This window comes from Vicugna pacos, chromosome 26 (assembly GCF_048564905.1).
Source record: "Vicugna pacos chromosome 26, VicPac4, whole genome shotgun sequence".
In the NCBI taxonomy this organism is placed as follows: Eukaryota; Metazoa; Chordata; class Mammalia; order Artiodactyla; family Camelidae; genus Vicugna; species Vicugna pacos.
In genome coordinates this window covers 25,226,004-25,248,195 of record NC_133012.1, presented here as the reverse complement: position 1 = coordinate 25,248,195, position 22,192 = coordinate 25,226,004, and the positions used below count along the sequence as shown (strand labels likewise).

Genomic DNA, 22,192 nt, shown 5'->3' with positions numbered 1-22,192 from the left:
AGAGCAGGCATAGACAATAATAAATTAAACATTTACACAGCAGAACTATTAAAATCTTTTAAAAAAATTTACAGCAAAAACAAATGAATGTATTTGTTTTTGAATACATAGTGGTATTTGAATACATAGTATTATCCAAGATTAAATATGGAATAGATATTGAGAGTGGAGCTATATATTGTGTTGAATTATTCACATACATGTTTATTAAAGTAAACCAATGTGAGTTTGTATATGGTTAAAAAAAAAAACAAAAGCGAAGCTATACAGGTGCTTTTCCTTCACCCAGTGTAGTTTTTCACGAATGAGTCATTCCTTCAGTGAACTTTTTCTGAGGAACTTTGCCGTACACTAGGTCTTCACTATTCAGTATGGGAGCCACTGGCCCCATGTGGATTCAGCTTTAAATTTAAATAAATTTAAATAAAGTGAGTAACAATGGCTACATTTCAACAGCTCAGTAGCCCTGGGGGGCCAGAGGTCCCCACACTGCGCAGCCCAGACACTGCACTGTGGTTGCAGGCGGTTCTGTTCAACAGCTGTGCTCTGGATTATTTATAGAGGGAGCAGAGATATAAATATCTGACAAAGATCATGTACCTTGAGAAGCTTTGCCATGGTGAGAATATATTAGTACCAAGGAGGAAGCAAGTAACTTGGCCCGAGGGAGGGTAGGTGTCTTCTCAAAGGAGCTGACTTCGGATGTGGACCTTAGAAGGCGGCATTTGAGTTGGTTCTGACACAGGCTTTGGAGCATCGGCTGTACATTTTATTACTTATTTGACCAGTTTTATTTGTAAAAGATGGGATTAAGTAGGATGTACCTCCCAGGGTTGTGCTGAGGATTAAATTAAGTTAAATGAGAGAAGAGCCTGGAACAGTGTGCACACACTGTAAAGGCTCCCTAAGTATCAATGGCGTTTCCAAGATGATCAAGGAACTTGTGGAAGAAGAGGGGAGGGGACTCTGAGCAGAAGCAGGCAATGCAATCTGTGCTATGAGAATTTTTTAATGGGTTTTAGGAAATAACAAATAACCCATTAGAGTTATAGAAAGTGTGGGCTGACCCAAGGTCTAGGGGCCATGGCTGGAGAGGTCACGTCGGGCTGTAGATTGGAGCTTGACTGAGAACAGTCTTGCTACGGGGTTAGTATTTTTCCTATAATAAATGTGCCAACTGTTAAGCAAATAGATCTGTTTCTAACACAGTCTTCCATGTTCTGCCGTGTGAAAGTGTAACTCAGCAACGTGGTTTCTCCTTTGCTGAGTTTTATGAAATTCTGCCAGTAGTGGGGGACAGAGAGAGACCAGGAGGCCTGGGGAAGGGAGAGGGCTGTTCAAAGGAATGTCACGATGGCAGCGAAGCTTCCCCAGTCAGCGGCAGGGGGTCCAGTATCCAGGGTTTTGTTGTTGTTGTTGTTTGTTTGTTTGTTGCATTCCTGGAGCCAGTGTCGTCGTACCCCTCAGAGGTTTCAGTGCCACTGGGACGTTGTGGCGCTCAGAACTCCACGTCCCAGATTTTCCTCTAGGACCCCTCCTCTGATCTGGTGAGGAATCAGCACCTGCTGTGTTGGCCCCCCCTTCAAACGGCAGCCTGGAGGGCTTCCCTCCGGGCTCGGCTCTTAGAACCCCCACTGCTTCCCTTCGCTCCCCAGCTAGGAAAGCCTCCTGAGTCTCTCTGTTAATTTGACGGTCTCAGCTTTTTAGTTCCTCAGCATCCGTCTAACCATTTCCAGATATTTAATTCTTGTTGAATTCATGGACTTGTTACTGGGAAAAGGGAAATAAGAATTACCTCTGTTCTTAGTCACCCCAAAAAAAAAAAGAATTTTTAACGAGAGAGAGAATGTGTGATATAAACAAGCCTTTATTAGTAAAGTAAAAAGGTAGTAGAATATAGTGCGCTCCCAAGAGCTGGGAGCCGGCCAGTCCCAGAGAGGAAAAATGACACGCTCCCTTGTTCTCCCTATTTTTATATCTTGGCTTAGGGGCGTTTTCATGACCGATTGATTGGTTTGCTTCTCAGGTTCTTTGAGTCTCAGGCTGATTGACAGCTCAGGTCCCTTGCCTTGTGCTCAGGCTGGTTGGCAGCTCAGGTTCTTGTGTTCTGGGTTGCTCCTTTCCCCCTTCCTCTCCCCCTGCCCAGCACTCATTTCTATCTAACTACCTGACGGACTTCTGTTTTCCTGCTGAATGACCCATTGCTTCATATGTGGGAGTGAGGTCTCCCTCCAGTGCCAGCTCATCTGTTTCTTGCCAAGGCAGCTGAGCGACTGGCTACTTCTGTTCATCAGATCCACGGCATCACGATCAGAGTGGACCAGCCGGATGTCGTGTGGGATGTTAAGACACTCAAAAACTTCTGCTGATCTTGTGGCAAAGAGCCAGAAAATTGATTTGACCTGACAAGATGATGAATGTGCACTATTCGTCCTGCTAGATAAAAGCAAGCTGCTTCTGGTGATGCTTGCATATTATCACGGAGGGAGAAAGCACTTTGCAGATCGATAGCAGCACAACAGTTGCCAGGGATTGCTGCGGAGACTGGTTCCAGCCAAGATACCTCAAATGGAAAAGCAGCCATAACCGAAGGTACCTCCTGACTGAGTTTACAATAATCCACTGTTATCCTCTAAGACGCATCCAACTTCTGCAAAAGGCAAACAGCCATCCAATCCAGTAACTGTTGTTGACCTATCACGTAAGTGTCTGAAGAAGGTTCAGGGCGCTTTACCTGATACGGGTATTTTGTTGATCGAGAAAGTTCTCAAAGAGGAAGAATGAAAGTGCTTAAAGCTGGCTTTGAGGAAATATATTGCAGTTTATAAAGCGTAAATGTGTGAATACAGTTGGCCCTCTGGATCTGAGGGTTCTACATCAGTGGATTTAACTTATCTCAGATGGACAATGTTAACGGAAAAACACTCCAGAAAGATCCGAAAGGCAAAAGTTGCATTTGCCTCCCGCTGGCAACTGTTTACATAACATTTACATTGTATTAGGTAATATAAGGAATCTAGAGATGATTTTAAATGTACAGTAGGGTAGCATGGGTGATAGCAAGTACCAGGCCTTTCTTTAAAAGGAACTTGAGCATGCCTGGGATTCTGGCATCCTTGGGGATCCTGGAACCAGCCCCCCGCAGATACTGAGGGGCCACTGTGGGTGGTTTTCTATTGTCACTGATCCCTGGGAAGTTACACTCCTTTTCAGTGCATAAGCTCACGTGTTTGCAGTTCCACACTGTGGCCCGGAGCTTCACTCCCCCGCCCCACACCTTAGCCACCTCTCTTCCGCTTCGGAGTCTGGGAAATGCAGAGTGAGCGCCTCCTGTGTTCCGCTCCACCGGAGGCATCTGTGCTGTTCTAGGGGCGACCTGCCCGTGTCTGCTTCTGCCCATGGAGGGGGTGGGGTGTCTTCCTGATCCTGGAGTTCAGACACCAGGCTCACCCACTGGGTCCTGAGTGTGGCCGTGCAGGGTCCTTTACTGGGGGCAGGGGGCTGTGCATGCCAGGAGCAGGGGCTGTGTGGTCAGTTCGTGCACAGGTACCTGATTGGCTACAGGATCTGAGAGGAGCACCTCTGAATTAATAGGGTTTACAGCTCTGTTAAGGGCAGGATGTAGGCCTGTCTGCCTAGGGTGTGGTGAGCTGCGCGCACCATCTCCTGGGCCGTTTAGCTTTGTTGGCGTAAACGCGCATCCTGAGAAGGTGTTTCGTATCTTGCAGAAATGCAGGTTTGCGAAGGGTCCCTCAGGGGGAGCAGGGGTTGAGGTGTCAGTGGCTCCAGGCACAGAGAGCCCCAGGGTGGGAGTTTTTGGGCTCCAGAACGAGCCAGCTGGCTCCACAGACTACGTCTCTATTGAGGTGACATTTGAACAGACACCTCAAGTTCTCTCTCTAGTTCCTTTAAGTCCCAGAATGGGGCAAAGGATTTTCCCGAGGAAGTTCCGTGTGACTTACCCAAAGAGGAAGAGCCCGCGTCCCAAGATGGCTGTTACTTGCTGGTATAATTACAGCGTCAAAGCAGAATCGAACAGGTACATGATTTGCAGCGCACAGCGCAAGGTAAAAACATGGGGGCCGTTGTTTAAAAATGAAGCATTTCAAGATGATCGTTAAACCAAGCGTGGGGCCAAGTGTGGAGCCGGGAACTGAGTCTCGCCTGATGTCACTCAAACTGGCACATGCAGCTGTTGGATCAGGTCACTGTTCCCCTCGTGTACAGCACAAGAAGAAGGTTCTGGGGTTCTTTTTAATACTCTCATTTGTTTTTCCTAAGGAGAATGTAACAAAGTAAAAATTACTGCCTTCCATTCCCCCAGACTGAGACCGACCGTTTGGCTGAGAATTAAATTGAGTCCTTCCTTTGGAAGAGTAACTTCTTGCCTAAGGCGACATGTCTTTATGTACATAATAGATGTGGATCTGCACAATAATTTGAAACCTAATAGTGTAAAGTGCTGACTTGGCTTTGAGAAGGAAGCCTCAAGAATTATGAGACCCTTAGGAAAATACTTCTTTTCCTCTTGTTTGAATTGCACTGTCCCTGAGAATTAATATCTGCCCTCGGGAAGTATAGAACTGTGTGGGGTTTAATTTACCCCCTGGGCAATAGAGAGAATTTAAAAGAAGGTCTGGCCCCCACACTGACAGGGAGCCCCCATACCAGAGCAGTTGCGAAAACCTGAAAAAGTCTGAGAGTGATTATTTCGGTTTTTAAGAGAGGGTGCAAACCTTAAAATAAACTAAAGAGTAAGAAAGTAGACAGGCTGGAGTGAAAGAGTGAGGCTAACCCAAGGGAGAGGATACATTTTTAGGTAGCCTGTAAATGGAGAACCAGTCAGCTGGGTTCAGGGCCATCCAAGGAAACATCGTGGATACATTTAGACGTTTTTGGAAGAGGCCAGCCTTTCAACTGTGTTTCTATTTACTGACTCAGAAGCATGGAAAATACTCCGTGGTTACAACAATAATAGAAATGAAATAATTTTTCCTACAAAATAAATGTCTCAGTAGTGCTTTACCCCAGTATTTATTTCTATTTCTTTAATTTCACGTCAAAAACAGTCCTTGACCAAACGATTTTTCAACTTTCCGATGGTGTGAAAGCCATGTGCTTTCAGTAAAAACAACACTTCAGATTTTGAACTTGGTCTTCCCCCCAGACCAGGAACATGCTGTCGGGTCCTGGGCAGCAGCACAGCTCCCAGCCAGCCGCTGACCATGAAGGAAACAATTGATGCTCTTACAACCGTTCTGGACCCAGCCACTCTGCTTTTCACTGTCTGTACGGTACTCAATCTGTGACATGAGGTAGTCAGTGCTTTCTCATAAAATAGGCTTTGTGTTAGATGGTGCTGCCCTGCTGTAGGCTCATGTATGGGTTCTGAGCACATTTAAGGTAGACCAGGCTGAGCTATGATGTTCTGTAGGTCCATGCATTAATTTAAGTGCATTTCCAACATGGTATTTTCAACTTACGATAGGTTAATCAGGAGGTAACCCCACCCTAAGTATAGGAAACCCGTAGGTTGTTTTTGTATTTTGTCTTCGCCTTTGTGGAACTCTCTCCTTGGACCTCCATACGTGTATACAGTAAGGTTCGGATTAGAAGACCTTCGAGGTACTGTTTTCAGTCTGCACCGTTCTGTTCTCACTGTCCCACGATACAGTGATCGGAAAACCAGTGGTAAACAGAGCTAGGGCAACGGAATCATGTTCTCCATCACCTTCCATTACAAAATCAAGTACTAATTAGAACAGGAAAAAAGTGTTTTATTCCAGGGAATAAATATCACACTTCAATATATTAACAAACATACACTTACTTGGAACACTTCTTTGATAAGACAGCTATACTCAAACTAAGATACAAGGTACCAGCATACTGAAATTTTTAAGCGTCTATCCTTACTTTAATATTTGGTATTTACTTCTTTTGTTGGCCCAAGACCAATGAAGAAGGATGTGCTGTATCACTCTTAAACTCCGAGACCGCCTCTGACTCAGGGGAAGGATTAGTAGAGAGCTGTTTTACTAAATGCAGTTTTAATACCTGATTATATTCAATAGGTTTATTCTATAATAAAAAGAGTTGAGATGTACACTATTCTGAGGATATTATAAATTTGCTAGGCTGAAATTATTTAGTAAAACAGGCTCGCTTAAAAGCCTCCACCACATAGAAGCCATTTCTTAAACAAACGCACTACAGCCTTATTTCTACTTTTAAAAATCTAAACAAATGGTTTTTAATGCAATCTTAGTGACATGGAGGTTGTGTACAATAATAGTTTATTCCCCACATGTCTCTGAAAGTCAGCCAAGAGCTAAGGAAAGAAGGAAAACAGGCCCCTGGTTTATCAAAAGTGGTCAAACTGTTTTATGAAAATTTGATAAATTTAAAAAACTCATCAAAATATTTCCTTCTCCTTTATAGTGTTATCTTGATTATCTTATTTCTAAATCCATAAAAGACACAAGTCTAGTCTAAATTACAGAGCAGGTGTAACTTTTCAAAAATGGTGCTTTACGTTGCACTCAAGCACAGTGAAGCAGGCGAGAGCACGCAGCGCTCGCCCCGGCAGAGGACGCCGCGCGCCAGCGTCCTCCGGCCTCCAGCGCTCCCTCGGACCGCCTCCCCCAGACCCATGATTGCGGATGGAGGATTCGAGACACCGCCATGAAGGTCTACAAACAAGTAAAATTTCTAAGGGTTCTACAGTTGCTAAGTGGCACTCCCTTTTCCTTTTCTTTGGAAACCTCACAATTTAAGGCGTTTTTATCTTGCGCTTTTGACAGCCTCGGACTGCGCTGAGCCCTGCGGTGTGACCCCGGGTGTCTTCACCCATTAGACATGAAGTTCACGTTCCTCGGCCCAGGTATCAGCAGTTTCCCAAGTGGAGGAAGCCTGGAGTGAGACGTGTAAAAGCAGGACTTGAGACTTGAGAGGCGGCCCTGAGGAGGAAGGGTCTTCAGACAGCCCGAGCAGGGGTGTCATGCTCCAGACCCCCCAGCTGAGGGCGCAGCAGCGGTAACTCCGAGTCCTACCAGTTCTGGAAATAGGTCCACTTAAGGCGCCGATATGACCAGTGGGGTCTTTGGGGCAACCCACCTTTTCTTTACTGAACTGATCGTTATAATGACAGGTGCACATTGGACATGGTGGGTTCCTGAATGAGGGTCATCTTTATTTCAAAAAGGTTATGTCTCTCTTCTAAACCATACTCTACTTTGTATTAATATCAAAATACAGAGATAAACAATTATAGTTGCCAAAACTTAAATGTTAACACATTATTTGAAGAATATAGGCCTTTAGAAATACAATATATAAATACTTTTAGTAGAGGTTCACATTTTTCTGTTTCACTCTAAAAAAAATGAAATGGAGAATTTCTCATTTTTTTCTAAATTGACAAATGGATATAAGGGAGCAGCTAATAATACGTAGATGTATTAAATATTATAGTCCAAACCAGTGCAAACGCATGAAGTAACAGCGCACACTGGCACACGGTAACGCAGGCTGCTGTGTCGCTCCTTGCCTGGGGCTGCTTGTTTCACTTTACCCTAGCTGTAGCATATTTTAATATGAAATGTACACTACACAGATGACAGAAATTTTTGATTTTCAAATACTTAGAATTATTTTACTGCCTTATCGATACTGTAGGAAATTCTGCAGCAAGGTCGGCAGCTGGAGCTGTGGGATAAGGTGCAACCTGGACCTTCCTAGGCAGTTTCTGATGCAGAGTCGGCACAGCTGGCACAGAGGGCTGGGGGTGGCTGCGAGAGATGCGGAAGTGTTTGTTAATTAAAATCAAAACAGGGTTTCTGTGTTGTAAGACATGTGAAATCACGCCACACACACACACACACACACACACACACACACACACACACACCCACCCCTAGTTTTGCAGTAAACTAGGGTGTTATGACCATTACCCTAGGGAAATTTATATAAGCCTTTGTACGGCTTTTATGTATAAGACTTTATTACAACTGAAGTATAGTCCATGCATGTTCTTTAACACATTATCTTCAAGCTTATGAAATTATTGCTGCATGTAAAGCCTCAAAGGCAAATTCTACTTTTTGAAGGAGATACTCAGTCAAAAGCCCCAAGAAGAGTTATGCACTGAAAGGGGAATTAAAAATTTTTTTTCCCTCAAATTAGGTTTACTATTTAAGCCAAAGCAAATTTCACTGTAGTGCCTAGACCAGGCTTTAGAATTTCTATTTTAGAACAAAAATACTTTATGATTGTTTCTGGAACACATCATAGATGGTGAATACCCTCATAAAATGGGGCACATTTTCAAATATTTATTAGCAAATATTAAACAGAATTGCGTATTGTTTATTGTCAAAACAAACAACAGATTTAACTTAACCAAAGGAATATGAAAGTCAGGTAAGATGAGAAAAAGGAAAATTACAATCACCGTGGTATCTTTTTTATAGCTGGAACCTAAGTTAAAAAATTATCTTCTTTCAAAAACTATTCCAGATGTTATGCCATCATTACATGACATGCCAACAAAAAGTCTTTAAATTTCATCTACTTCAGGCAAAAAAAAAAAAATTAATGCCCACATGTCTCCTCCTTACCTTCATGTTGAAGCAACAGTCTTTCCACCAGACTGCTGGAGGTCGCTACGTCGACGGGTCGCAGAAGCTCTGTGTTTTTGGCGTTGATATCCGCTCCGAATTCTAGCAGCAAGTTTACAACTTCCGTACAGGGCTGCTGAGCAGCGGCGTGTAGCGGGGTATCCCAGTATTTGCCTTTTTGTACGTCAGCGCCTACATGGAAATAAGGAACGACGGTCAATACGGACAGAATTTGTCAGACGAATCACTTACATCAGCAAGGGGAGGCGGGTGTGTCAGCCACACAGAGGACCTCAGCTCCTTCTGTAATGAGTTATTTCTTTATGTATAATATATATCACCATGCACAGTTCATACACATACTTCAGACATACGTTATATACATGTACTCAGTCTTAAAACATGGTCCATCTGGATGGAAGGTGCATACTTCTGTCGGATGCTCTGATATTTTCCCCTATGCTTGAAAGATCTCATAATAAAAAAAAATTAAATTTTAAACAGTTCGGGAAAGTAATCATATTAACTTGTACTATGAAGAGTGCACAATTAGGTTGACTCTTAAGCATTGTCATCGTGATGGATAGTTCTGAGGGTTATTCAAGAGGTTTTTGCTCTTATTCTTGTCATTTATTTTAAGGCAATGGGCTCTTTGGCTTCTTGGAAAACTCATGCATCAAATATGTGAGCTCTTGCGGTAAAATGTATATAGATTTTCCTCTCATGTCTCATGTAGTTTAATTCAGTAAACATTAAAAGGCTCTGAGCCTCTTACATGGAAAGGTGCACTGTATGTCTGCATGCAAAATCAGTTTTTTAAATGCTTATATTTTTAAAAAACCTTAGATGTTAAAGTACCTATTACATAGTTATTTTATCTGCATATAAGCCCCTGGCACATGGTGGTCATCTGATGCGTGTGCAATGACTACATACTATTCAATATTCTAAAGAAGAATAATCCCATTTTCCAGTGCATAAATGGTTACAACACCAAGAAATGTCTATTAATAAAAATCCATTAAGTCCTTTTCAACTCTGCTTTCTGATACCGTCGGTAAAACTAATGATGTTCGTGAGAAGCAGTACATTTTAAGAGTCCCTTGACGGTCCTTCTGCTACTTTTAAGCTTCAATAAATGTAACTGTTTTCAATATTTTTAAATCAAATATAAAACGTTTAGTGGAGAAAATTCTATTCCATAACAAAATCTCCATAGAGAAGGCATAAACTCTGTTGGTTATATCAACTTTATGGGAGAACAGAGCCTGAGAATAACAACCAATCCATAATTACTAACAATACGTCTTCCATTTTTTTACCCAATATAAAATATCTGGAAAAGAATAATATGGCTAGCAAAGTGAAGAAAGATGACAAAGAGTGAACTCTTCTGCTTCTATTAATTTATACAGAAAGTAGCAACCTGTCGACGATCGGGATGTAACAGGGAAGAGACAGGACGTGCAGAAGCTGCTTGAGGTTTGTAATTCAGCCAAGATGATGTGAGTAACGCATAAAGCGGTGGCTAAAAATACACATCAGTGTGTATCAGAGGCCAGACGAGTGTCATGAACAATAAAAAGCACAGAAATCCATTTACTCATTTTGGGAATATTTAGAGAAATGAGATGGCAGGAAAGAGACAAGGGCCACATGCCCCTGGGCTCCCAGTGCTGTGGTGGCAGCGGCCGCCGCGGTCTCACAGGATTAGAAATCGTTTCCTGCGGCTGAAGATGAACCTTGAGGAACTGGCTTTTTTCACACAGTTAGTAAGTCTCTTCAGGTAGGAGGGTCAGCGAGAACAGAGTTGGGAGTGCAGCAGTTCCTGTGGCTGGTAGAGGATAAGGTTATCATCCCTAGAACTTTGTTGGATGGATTTGTTCACAGAAGTACACGTACGTGGCACCATTATATTCAACTGCGAGGATCTTAGTCTTATGCCCTTTTCCAAGGAGGGCTTTCAGAGCTCTGAGGCCAAGTGGAGATACCATGAAAGAGGTTCCTTTCACAGGCTGTATCGTTCTACGTGAGAATGCTTAGAATAAGAACATGTTTAGCCACGAGATATAATTTTTTTAAACAGGTTATTGAAATCAGTGTGGAGCTGAGTGATTGCTTGTGCGTGCGGACAGAACGGAAGATGCTGTCCAGAAACTCACCAGCGTAGAGAAGCTTCTGGACGCAGTGGAACTGCTGGGACATAGAAGCCACGTAGAGAGGGGTCCCCAAGTGAGGAATGTCTTGGTCGACGTCTACGCCCCAGGAGATCAGGATTTCTAGGCATTCGTGGTGACCTGCCAACACAAAGGGGAGGTGAGCGTGCGTTTTCTTAACGCCTGTCCCGGGACATGCGCACCTCACCCTGAGCTTCCCCCACAAGGCCATTCCCTAAAAGGCCAGCGGAGCCCTGGGGGCTGCCGATGGACCCCATCCCAGTACCTTTGCTGGCGGCCTCGTGCGTCGGGGAAGGCAGGCAGGACTCCAGCTGCGGCTTGGCGCCGTATTCCAAGAGCAGCTCCGTGCAGCTCGTGCTGCCTTGCGAGCAGGCGTTGAATAACGGAGTCACGCCATCTATGGTGATCGCGTTTACCTACAGCAGAGCAGAGCTCCCACAGTGAGTCACAGAATTGCACACCGCTCCCTGGTGGGCACTGTGAAAAGGCACGTGATCTGGGAACAGAGGTAACTAGGAAGGTGTGCGCAGTGAAGACGACAAAGTGTACTCAGCTCACACACGTCAGTCAGCAAAGCTGGGAAACTTCAAGAGATAAAGAGAAATCGGATGCGTGGATGATCCACAGGGCTGGGCATGCAGTTAGTGAAGATGGTGGGGAAAAAAATACTCGAGAAATCGGCGATTAGGTACTTTGTAATTACGGGGAAAGAGTCAGCAAATGTAATAGCGATGAGAGCTGTGATGAAGCCACTTTACTGGTGGCAGTTTAAGTTGGAAATTCTGAAAATTTATCTTAAAAAAAAATCATCCAAAAGATGAGCAGACATCATGGGCATAAAGATGTCCGTCTACTGCTGTTCAGAATCACGAACACAGGACATAACCTGGGGAATGTCCTCTGTTATGCTGCTCCATTTTTTGCAGTGACTGGAAATCCTTCCTAGAGTGCAGGGAGGCGATCTGAGAGCTTTATTTTTATTGTCCTACTTTTGAAAACTACTAAGGAAGAAAGAGAAGCAAAATGGGAACTTGGCATGATTCTCTCCGCCAGTGGGTGGGAAACGGTCAATGCTTTTTAAAGGGACTTACGTTAGCTCCGGCTTCCAGAAGCGTCCTGGCACAGGCCTCATGATCGCCGAGGCAGGCTTCGTGCAGCGGGGTGACGTGGTCTATGGTGACTGCGTTTACATTGTAACCCTGAGGAGGATGCGGACAAGTTTGAAACATGAGCGAAGAGTCGTATACAGTCCTCTCTGTGACTGTCATTAGAGAGTTACAGACGAGCTCAGAGACGCTCAGGCAAATCAGGTTTAAGCTGAGCAGGAACAGCGGTTCAAATGGCCCAGAGCCAGAGGTCAGAAGCCCCGAGCCTCACTGTCACACCGTCATATCTACACCCGGCTCTGCCGGGAGAGGTTTGCTCAGCAGATTTTGAATATTTTCTTTAAATTTTGCTTTCTTCTTCTTTTTTTTTTTTTTTGTCTTCATGAATTGTCTTGGTTGCTATTGTCATTTTGGGTTTCTTTGGTAGAATGCAAGACCGTTTACAGGCTGGACCACCTGTCTGGACTGGGGCTGTCAGATCAGCTACCCCCCTACAGAGAGCCGTGGCCCGCGAAGGCCAGAGGCCCTCTCCCGCGGGGCTCCTCCCCGCCCGCCCGCCCTTGGCGCGAGGCGCAAGCTGGCAAACAACCCGAGACTCCTCTCCCCTCCGAGAACTGCATGGCGCTTTCAGGGGCAGGCTACCCTTTAGAAGTTGGTGATGTTGTTGCAGTTTTTATTTTATTTTTCATCAGGTGATGAGCAAACCACACAGTCCCACGGTCATCACAGAACCGGAAGCCCCGAGGGAGGGTCTTGTCCTACATCCTCCCTTCACGGGTGAGAAAAAGGAGGCCCAGATGGGCTGAGATTCACCAGACTGCCAGCCTGGATCCGGTGCCCTGTGGCCCAGGCCTCCGGGGCGACACAACCCTCCCTTCCCTCGCGGCCAGCCGAGAAAACTCCCGTCTCCGTGCCGCTGGGAAGCACCTGGGGGTGTGTTTAAGTCTCGCTGGCCAAGCCAGGGCCCCTCCTGCTTCGGTGAGGAGCCTGTGTTTTCCGTTTTTCCCTCCCATGAGTGTGATGAGCAGACAGGGGTAGGCATAACTGTTCTGTAGTTTTCACAGGCAATTCCTCATAACATGTTATCGATCACCATCATGTAAAAAAGACTGCTTAGCCTTCCGGTCTCATTACCCCTTCTTGGATGGTGTATGAATGAACTAAGCCTGGGATTAGCTCTACACATTGTACCGAGTTAAGCATATTTTAAATGCATAATGAATAATACATACGTCTAATTATTTCTTGCTTAACTATGTCTATCAATGAATAAATGTACTGTATGAGAAATCTGAAATACTAAGACGTAAGACCAAAATAGTTAAAAAGAAGTTTCAAAGATAAATGAGGAACTTTGGACTTGGCTGATACTATGAGTTAAAATAAAAAGATCACTAAAATACACTAAGCAACGGTATTACTTCTGAGTTGATTACTACTGACAACGAATGCTCTCCGCTCCTGGGACAGGGGCATATTGTAAAGTTTATGTACGCTTTTTACCTGTGATAATAATGTTCTCAGAGCGAGAAGACGACCTTGACTTGCTGCTTCATGGAGTGGTGACCGATCTGCCCAGGAACCTGTCAGAAAAGAAAGAGAACAGAAGCCTGTGGCTCAGGGTAAGCCCTGACAGACACAGTCCATGGGTGTGAAATGGACACCAGTCAGAGTTCGCGTGCAGCAAGGTGACCAAGGTCCCGGGAAATTCATGCTTCTCCAGAGGACCTGGATCTGCAGTTTCCACATCCAGAGGGCTACGATGCATGTCCTGGGATTGCTGTACCTTTTGAATTACTCTCCAAAACGGAGGAGGATTCAAGTCACTAGATCTGCCACAAAAAAAACCCCACTCTGTTTCACGCTTTTTCGGGCAGACCCCAGAAAAACAAATTTTTTGGCAGTGTCAGCCGGGACAGCAGCTGGAACATTCACCGCTCCCCACTCCTGGGCACCCTGCTTCTCCCCTGCTCTCTGCGCCCCGACTGCCCTGCCCCGAGGGGTGAAGGGGCTGCAACTGTTCCAAGGAGCTGAGCCCTAAGTCCTGAAACTTCGGACAAGCCAAGTGGGTCCTAGAAATTGGGTGTCACAGGTTGGGAGTGGCAGGCTGTCATCAGCGTGCAAGGGCTCATGCAGGGGGCACTGGTCCTCTCTGCTCCGTGGTGGGCGGATGGAAGCCTCCGACCTTGCGCCCTGGTGGATGTAAAGCATTGATCTGCCATGCCCCCCACCACCCTCTCTCCTGACAGGCCTTTGCGCCTCTTCCATTAGAAAAATCAGTGCCCTTCCGTGTAGAAGCCCCCTTTCCTTCTCTCTGAGGCCCTTCTCGGCACCCAGCCACCACCCAGAGGTACACCCTCTCTCCCACCCTTCCTTGTTGTGGTCCATCCACCCAGGTGGCTTTATAACATCCTGAGTTGGTGCACAGTGATTTTCTTGTAAACAGGTCCAGCGCTGCCAGTTTGATTTAATGGACATGAGAGATCACGCTGGAATGATGATACATGAGACGATGCCAATAAGAAAAACGTTCACTTAACGGGTATCACTGATAAATCAAAGCAATGCTGACTGGAGAGAAAATCTTCCCGGATGTAATGTTTGCTAATATCTGTCTCCTTGTCTGTTACCTCTTCCCCCTTTTTTGGATCCATGGGATGCAACAGATAGAAATTAAAAAAACCCAAGAAACAAAAAAACTGATCGATCCTAGTGCAATTTAAATAAAGTCATCTAGCTGTCGGTCAGAAACATAGATTCCATGAAAAGCTTGTCTAAAGCTTGTTTAAATAGGTCAGGAAAATGACTGGAAACACAGTAGGATGTGGCAGTCTCAGAAACCACCTCGCCACTCCTACACTTCGTACCCTTGCAAAAGCCCCCACATACAACCCTGCTTCTGCACGACGGTCTCACAGTGGAACTTTGCCGCAAGTGAGGTCCAAACAATTCTACTGGATAAAGTGCGGGACACATCACAAGGCTGATGAAATGAGCAAGTGAACGTGTTTAGAGGGCAGAAGTCAAATGCCAGCGGATCTTTTTATATCCAACAGTATCACGGGGTTTCACTGAAAGTGCAGGTCTCTCTTCTTACTGCTGTGGAAACCACGGTTAATGCTGAAGAGTGCTTACCGTGCGCACGATTCTAGGCTGAGCACTGTGTGCAAATCCGGTTTAGTTCTCACAGTCCTTTGAGGTCCATACAATTATGTGGAAGAAATGAAATCACTTAGAGAGCCACACAGTCTAACCCCAGGGCTGCACTGCCGTTGTGCCTTTCCATCCAGTGTTATTTCTAACTTATCCAAAAAAACGGAAAGCCGCACATCGCCTGCTCTGAGTTCTCAACTGGAAGAAGAGTTACGGTTACTAGTTTTCGTGTATTATTTGTATTCAGTATGCAGCACTCCTATGTTACATTAAAAGCAGAATCGAATTACTGCGCACCAGTAAATATTTGTTGATAGGACAAAATTTGGTGACAAAATAATAATTTATAAGAAATTGGAATATTATGTCCTCACTAAATAAAACGCAAGAGTCACCATCGTAAATAACATTCCTTGGGGGAACACCCGTGCGCCAAGTTCCAGCTTCTGGGATGAAATCTGATGCTTTCAAGATCATGCACCTCTGACCTCTGCCTGTCTGATCACTAAGCAAACACTTGACTGCAGAGTGAAACTGCGGAGGACTTGAGAATATCTATGTTTTCATTATGAACATTTAAATAAGAAATTTATAGTATTAAGTTTCCAAACAGTGTGTGTGAAACCACTGCATTCAGTTCAATCAGCAGAGCAGTAGTAAATTAGTAAGGTTTTAAGTAATCAATGTTTAAATATATGTTTGAATTTCAGTATTCACTTATAATACTTACAATGATTGTGTTCCTTTCTGTATAAGGGGTCGATAAATCGCATTTTCCTAATTTATCTCTAAAGCTGTATGCTGAATTGTATGACGCCAACTTGTCACCACTGTCAGTTCTTCCACTGTCACTAGCTAATGTGGCAATTAACCAGATGCTGGGACTGAGAAAAACCTACAGAAATGGCCTTTGGGGTTCATTTCGGGCTCATTTCTTTCTAGTACATTATGGGGACATTTAAGGGGCAGCAAAGCTAACAATATTTGCAGCTGATGGGTACTTTCACATACAATTTTCCATCAAAATGACTGCATTAGTCTTCTGAACAATTTCAACACTGCTTGCTGGTGTTCACACACACACACACAAAGTGTAAAAAAGGAAAAGGGTCATTTAGAAAATAGGCCACACCAGGGCCAAAATCAGGAAATGTAAGTGTGTGCAGAACCACCCGTATCACTGCCCCCACTTCTCCCCCAAGACTGTCACACAGCTCTCTGTCCCCACTGTCATTCTCTTTATCACCAAGACTTAAGTTTGTTAAGGTGAAAGAAACAAAGCTGAAGCCAGATTTTCGTATGTGCATTTGCTGTTATTGCCAACAATGCGACCTTCACCGGCAGGAAGAAGGGGTGAAAGGTCACAGCAATTTGCAGGAAAGCATGGCGGTGGTTAGTGACAAAACCACCGAGAAAGTACAGTGCTGGATGAGGGGTCCCTCGGCCCTCAGGCAGGGACGCGGCTTGTAGGAGTGACTGCCCTGTTGTTTCCTGCTCACCTGCATGGACCCCTGCTGCCTTCTGTGCCTTCAAGAACGGGCAGGCTGGGAGTGGGAGGAGGAGGAGAAGGAAACAGAGACCAGGAGGAAGTAAGACACGACATGGGGTCTAGAGCCCAGAAGCTTGTGGATGAAAACGACTGAGGGGCCAGGCAGGCCTGGCTCTGCTCCCCACTCCAGGGCAGAGGTCCTTGGGAAGTATAAAACGGGAAAAGTCCTGCCTGTACAACAGGATTCGGGGGGAATAGAAACGAGCACCCGCAGTGAGTGCCTGCTAGGTAAACGCACAAGAAATAGTACCCAGCATTCTTTGCCAAGTAAGAACTAACAAATAGGGGCGATTTTAATATGAATGTTTGGTAGCAATCCTTTTCCTCCAAAATTAGGGAAACTCAAGTCATAAATCACAGCATCCGTTGACCAACATGATTTTCAGTGCTATCAGCTTAATTCAGTAAAGCACGCAGAGCAACGGAATGATTTACAAGTGCATCTAAGCCAACAATCAGCGCGGCCCCTGCGTGTTCCTCCCGTCAGCTATGAGACACGAAGACCCATCCGTCCGTTAAAGTGACTCAGCACATGCACACTATTCGGGGAAGAGCTTTCTGTTTTGCATTCTGCTTACTTAACTCCCAAGCAACCCCACCTCATCTGCTTCCTTGTAATTCCTTAAGTGAATTTCTCGAATTAATCTGGTAACACGGGGGAATCAAAGGACACATCAGGTTCCCGGTTCTGTTTTGAACTAAACCTTCACCCCTCCCTCCCTGTTTCTCCCCTTCAAAATCTGAAATTCAGAAACTGCAAATTTCTATTCAGATATGTTCAGTATTAAATATCTTACCTTTCCATACAGATATGCTTTACATTAGAAAAATTTATAAGCTTTCTCAAGACCAAACAAAAGATAAACATCTTCATTTACAACAATTCAGTAACTTTAGGTATCGAAGATTTAAAAAAAAAGTTCAGTTTAACTCCTTAGGATAAATTATACAGTGTGAAAACTGTTTTACGAAATATTTGTAAAAAGGCTGATCGCTGCCCACGGTTGTGGTCTCTCCGCAGCTCCACAGAAGGTGACTGACTATATTTAGAAACGACACTGGTTCCCAGGCATCTGCTATACTATTTACAGGGAGGGAGCCTGCCCTGCCTGTAAACATCATGTTACAGAGTAAAAACGTTCACATTCTTAGGTATTTACAGATCGGTAAGGGTCCGTACCATACCTAAGTCACCATCTCCCCAGGGCACTTCGAGCCAGCCACTGCTGAGGTAAATTCGACTCATATCTTTTTGGATCCGCTTGAAAAAAAAATCGCTTGTAATTTGCTGGCTCTATTCGGCCATTTTCCGGAGCTCTGAGCTCCTTGTAACATGACCTTTCACATCCAAAAAGAAAAACAGCTTTTGAAAATCTGATTTATTTTCAAAATTGCCTTTTGTTATTGTTCACTGCTCTTTGAGAAACCAGCTATTCCTAACTCATTTTTTTTCTCTCTTTACAGTATGTGCTCTGCCACAAAATAAAAGTATTACACTTAGATCTCTGCCCATGGCGGTGGTGAGAGCATTGTATTTTTCAGAAGGTCTTTGCCTGTCCCCACCCTAATTCCGTCGGCAGAGGTGGGGAGCAGACTCATCTGAGAGCAAATTTAGCAGATGGATGGCTCTCTGGGTTTGGGCCACACCCCCTCTTCCCCAGGGGGCTCAAAACAGGAAAGTCAGGACCGCTGTCACAAATAGGATTACAAGACGGCCAAAAAGCCATGACATCTTCATATATGAATCAGAGTGGGAGATGCTAATACCCGTACAGCTCCCTGAACTATTACACCAACGATCTTCCTCATAATGGCCATAGATTCACCGTGAAGCCAATAAAACTTAGGTCCAGAACCCATAACTTGCATGGCCACCTTCTAAGACTGTGCGGGCAATTTCGTGTTATTTGTCTTGAAGAAGATCCAAAAATGTGGATAAGCTTCAGACTCAAAAATATCTGACCCACCCCTAGTCACAAGTTTATAAAATAATTTTAAAGTCACTAGGCATTTACTGACCCTGATCGTGTACTTTTCTGTTTAGCAGATTCACAGAGCCACATAAATCCTTGAGGAGACGGCTGATAAGCAGGGAAGTAACGTGTTGCCAAAACCAGTCTCTTCAAAGATTGAGACGGCCCTTGTCTTTTCGTTCTCAGAATATGTCCTCGTCTTTCGTTTCCTGAAAACGATGCTAGCTCAGATCGGAAACCACCAGCCGGGGCTGTGCCCCAGGCACCTCAGGTGTGTATGCTGACTTGCGTGGACGTGCCATCTACTCTGATCGATTTTCCCGTTTCCATCGCCTCATAAGAAGACAGTGTATGGGCCCGAACAGAAAAAAAACAACAGATAAGTGAAACAGTGCTGTGGTTTATCTCAAGAAAGACAAATTTTCCAACAAACTGAAGATAGTGGTTTGCCCCATGAACACCCAAAAATCAAGAGAGAGAGAGTACTGAAGACACTCCTCAGGAACCAGAGCTGCCCTTGGGAGACGACTCAGCCCCGCCGGCCTCCGTCCCAGGCCCCGAGGTCAGCGCCCAGCACGGGCACGAGTGCTGTGAGCTTTGGTAGTTCTTTCACCCCTGGAACCTCCGTTTCCTCTGCCTTCCCCACTGATGGGCCCCGGGGTACTCCCTGAAGCAATAATCCTGCGCCCCAGACCCACCCACCATTTATCCACTCATTAAATGTTTATGGTGATCCGTGGACAAGGCACTCGGAACCCTCCTGGAGGCTGGAGACACACAAAGATGACTTAAGTATGGCCTGTGTCCACGTGAGTTCAGCTTGGACTCTACCCTCCTGAATGGCCTCCCTCCGCCTCCATCTCACCAATCTTGCCTGAATACCGCCACGGAGTTAAACTTACATTAACGCTCCGGAGTTCCGGCTAGCCCACGCACTGCCTTTTGGGAAACGGAAAAGGGCGCCCCTCCCCTGGGGCAGCCAGGCCCCCACCCACACGTGCCCAGTCCTCACAGCAGCGCGCGGCTGCCCTGACACCACCTCGGCGACCTTCTCATTCTCAGGCTCAGAGACGTTAATGGCTCCCCACTGAAAACAGTCTAACGTTCCTGTCCTGGATGGAAAGATCACCGACAATATGGATTCGACTGTTGTTCTGTTTTCTACTACCGACCTTCACAGCGTCCCCTGTGGAAGCTAAACACTGGCCTGTTGTCCATGTTCCCCCAAACAACCTTTTTTCCTTCGCTTTTCTATCATCTTCCCTCAACTCAACACTCTTCTGCAGAGTAATTTACTGCGGTGCATCTGTGTTTTGGTCCTTTGGTCTGTGTTTTTCCTGCTCATCCTGCAGGGACTGATTAAGTCCCAGCAGCAGAACTGGCGTGAAGCCGGCTTCTTGAAGAGAAGAGTTAGGCTCCTGGTGGGGAGAAGGTACATTAGGGGAGGGGGAGACGGAGAAGAAGAGAAAGAAGAAACAAGGGGGAAGGGGCGTGTGAGAGAGGAGGAAGGAGCAAAGGGATGGACAAGGGCCGAGAGTGAGAGCGACGGTTTCTCCTCCCTGGTCCCGAGTAACAGCAGGGCCCCGTCCACGCTCTGGCCGCGCCCCTGAGAAGGGATGAGAGCAGAGGCACCAGATGGGCCCTGGGCTCTTGTGTCCCCTTCAGGACACAGTGACATGCCTTAGTGTGGCAGAGGCAAGAGATCTGCTGGATAAAAAGTGGGTGATTACACAGAAGAGGGGGTAACGATGCAGGGATGAAAGGGGCTTAGACAAAGGGTCCACCAGCAGGAGGCCTGTGGCCTAAGGGCCGGTGGTGTCTCCCCAGGGCGGCAGCATCGGCGCCAACCTCTGCACCACGTCTAAGGGGGAGAAGACGGGGAGACAAGACTGAAAAGACGAAATCCCCAGGCAGCTCGGGGCGTGGGGGCTTGACGCCAGACTTAACTTGGAAGCTAAAGAAGGCTGGCATGTTTGACCATGTCAGTTCCTGGAGTAAGATTCTTTCTCACAAGACGAGAATGGTTTCTCCCTGATCTCCATCCCGCCCATCTTGCAAAGCTCCCTCCTCTGAACATCCCCGATGGTGCCAGCAGCAGTCCACCTTCTCCTCCGGTCGCCTCGGCTCCTCTGTGTGGGAGCACTGCTGCTGGCCTTGCCACACTGCTAGTACTGAGTCTGCAAACTCGGATTTTCCTAAATCAGAGGCTCCCCCACCGCTGATCCACGGCGAGCTTTTCTGCTTTCTCAGACATCATGCCACTGATCCGCACAAGAACCCCATCTGAGAGGCCGTGGGGAGCTGTCTATCAGCGGTGAGAAGCGGGCTGTGGAGGAGGGCATGTCTGGACTGGATCTCTGTTGTCATCGGGGTTAAATGACCCTGCATGAGAAGTGAGGGACACAAAGCATGTCCTTAATAAAACTTGCTAAGGCTTAATAAAATGATCATTTTCATTGCACTGAGATTCAGGGTGCTATGGACTGAACTGTGTTCCCCCAAAGTTATTAGGTTGAAATCCTAATGCCCAGCATGATGGTCTTAGGAGACGGAGAATCTGGGAGGTACTTAAGCCATGAGCGTGGAGCCCAATGCATGGGTTAGAGCCTTATAAAGGGTTCCAGAGAGATCCTTGGCCCCTCACCACGTGGGGACACAGGGAGGAGGGGCAACACTGAGCCCGCAAGAGGGTCTTCACCAGAACACGACCTCAGGAGCGGGCACTGTGAGTCGGGACTGTCAGCCTCCGGGACCGTGAGAAATAGACTTCCATTGTTTCTAAACTGACCTGTCTGTGGTGTTTTGTTAAGACAGCCTGAATGGATTAAAGCAGGACTGAACTGTCTCCCCTGCTCCCGCCCCAAATGCTAATGCTGAAGCCCTAACACTCAGTGTGTGTCTGGAGACAGGGCTTTAGGAGGTAATTCGGTTAAATGAGGCCATGAGGATGGGGCCCTAATCTGACAGGGCCGGTGGCCTTGTGAAAAAAGAAAGAGAGACCCCCCCCACCCCAATCAGGCGCCAAGGAAAGGCCACACGAGCACGCGGCGACAAGGCGGTTCTCTAGAGCTGGGAAGGGGCCTCTGACCAAAGGCTGACCGTGCTGACAACTTGATCTTGGACCTGCCAGCCTCCGAGGCTGTGAGAAAGTGAACTTATGTAGTTTAAGCCCCCAGTCTGTGGGTTTTATGATGGCTGCCCGAGCAGGCGGAGACAGAGATGGAACAATTTGCCTCAAGTTACAAGCTGTAACTGACAAAGCATGAAGCAAACTCAGCTCTTTTGATGGTTCCATGAAATTTTATGATACAATAGTCTCCCTTCAAGCCCAGAATTCACAGGGCACTCTGCGGGCTGTCGACGCGTAACGCGTTCATGAGGAGTATCGTGACGAACTGACGTGTTGATTAAAGGAGAGTTACCTCCCGAAAGTGAGAACCGCGGAATTCTGCTTCCTGCATTCTCATAGCGTAACAACGCCTGTCTGAAATGGTAGCTGCACTACAGCAACAGCCCCAGAGCTGCACCGCGTCACCTGATTATAAACGTGGTGCATTAAACAGGACAGTAAATAAATTATAAAATGCACAAAAAAATCACAGTGCTATCTTCCAAA

General features: G+C 45.9%; 1 protein-coding gene and 1 long non-coding RNA gene across 6 annotated transcripts in view; one reads left to right on the top strand and one right to left on the bottom strand.

The window, feature by feature from the left end:
* The first annotated feature begins 6,762 nt into the window (after positions 1 to 6,762).
* LOC140689517 (uncharacterized) lies at positions 6,763 to 21,043 on the top strand. Its single transcript, XR_012064560.1, has 2 exons — positions 6,763 to 6,883; positions 18,648 to 21,043. It is a non-coding gene; the product is annotated as an uncharacterized lncRNA (long non-coding RNA).
* ASB5 (ankyrin repeat and SOCS box containing 5) overlaps positions 7,626 to 22,192 on the bottom strand; it is a 62,250-nt gene continuing 47,683 nt past the window's right edge. For all 5 annotated transcript variants that reach the window (XM_072950509.1, XM_072950508.1, XM_072950510.1 and 2 more), the window contains 6 exons: positions 13,405 to 13,484; positions 11,887 to 11,994; positions 11,061 to 11,211; positions 10,781 to 10,915; positions 8,619 to 8,810; positions 7,626 to 7,790 (listed from right to left, as the gene is read on the bottom strand). In XM_072950509.1, the coding sequence (XP_072806610.1) occupies positions 7,663 to 7,790; positions 8,619 to 8,810; positions 10,781 to 10,915; positions 11,061 to 11,211; positions 11,887 to 11,994; positions 13,405 to 13,484 (794 nt within the window). In that variant the 3' untranslated portion in view covers positions 7,626 to 7,662. The remainder of the gene's footprint in view (positions 7,791 to 8,618; positions 8,811 to 10,780; positions 10,916 to 11,060; positions 11,212 to 11,886; positions 11,995 to 13,404; positions 13,485 to 22,192) is intronic.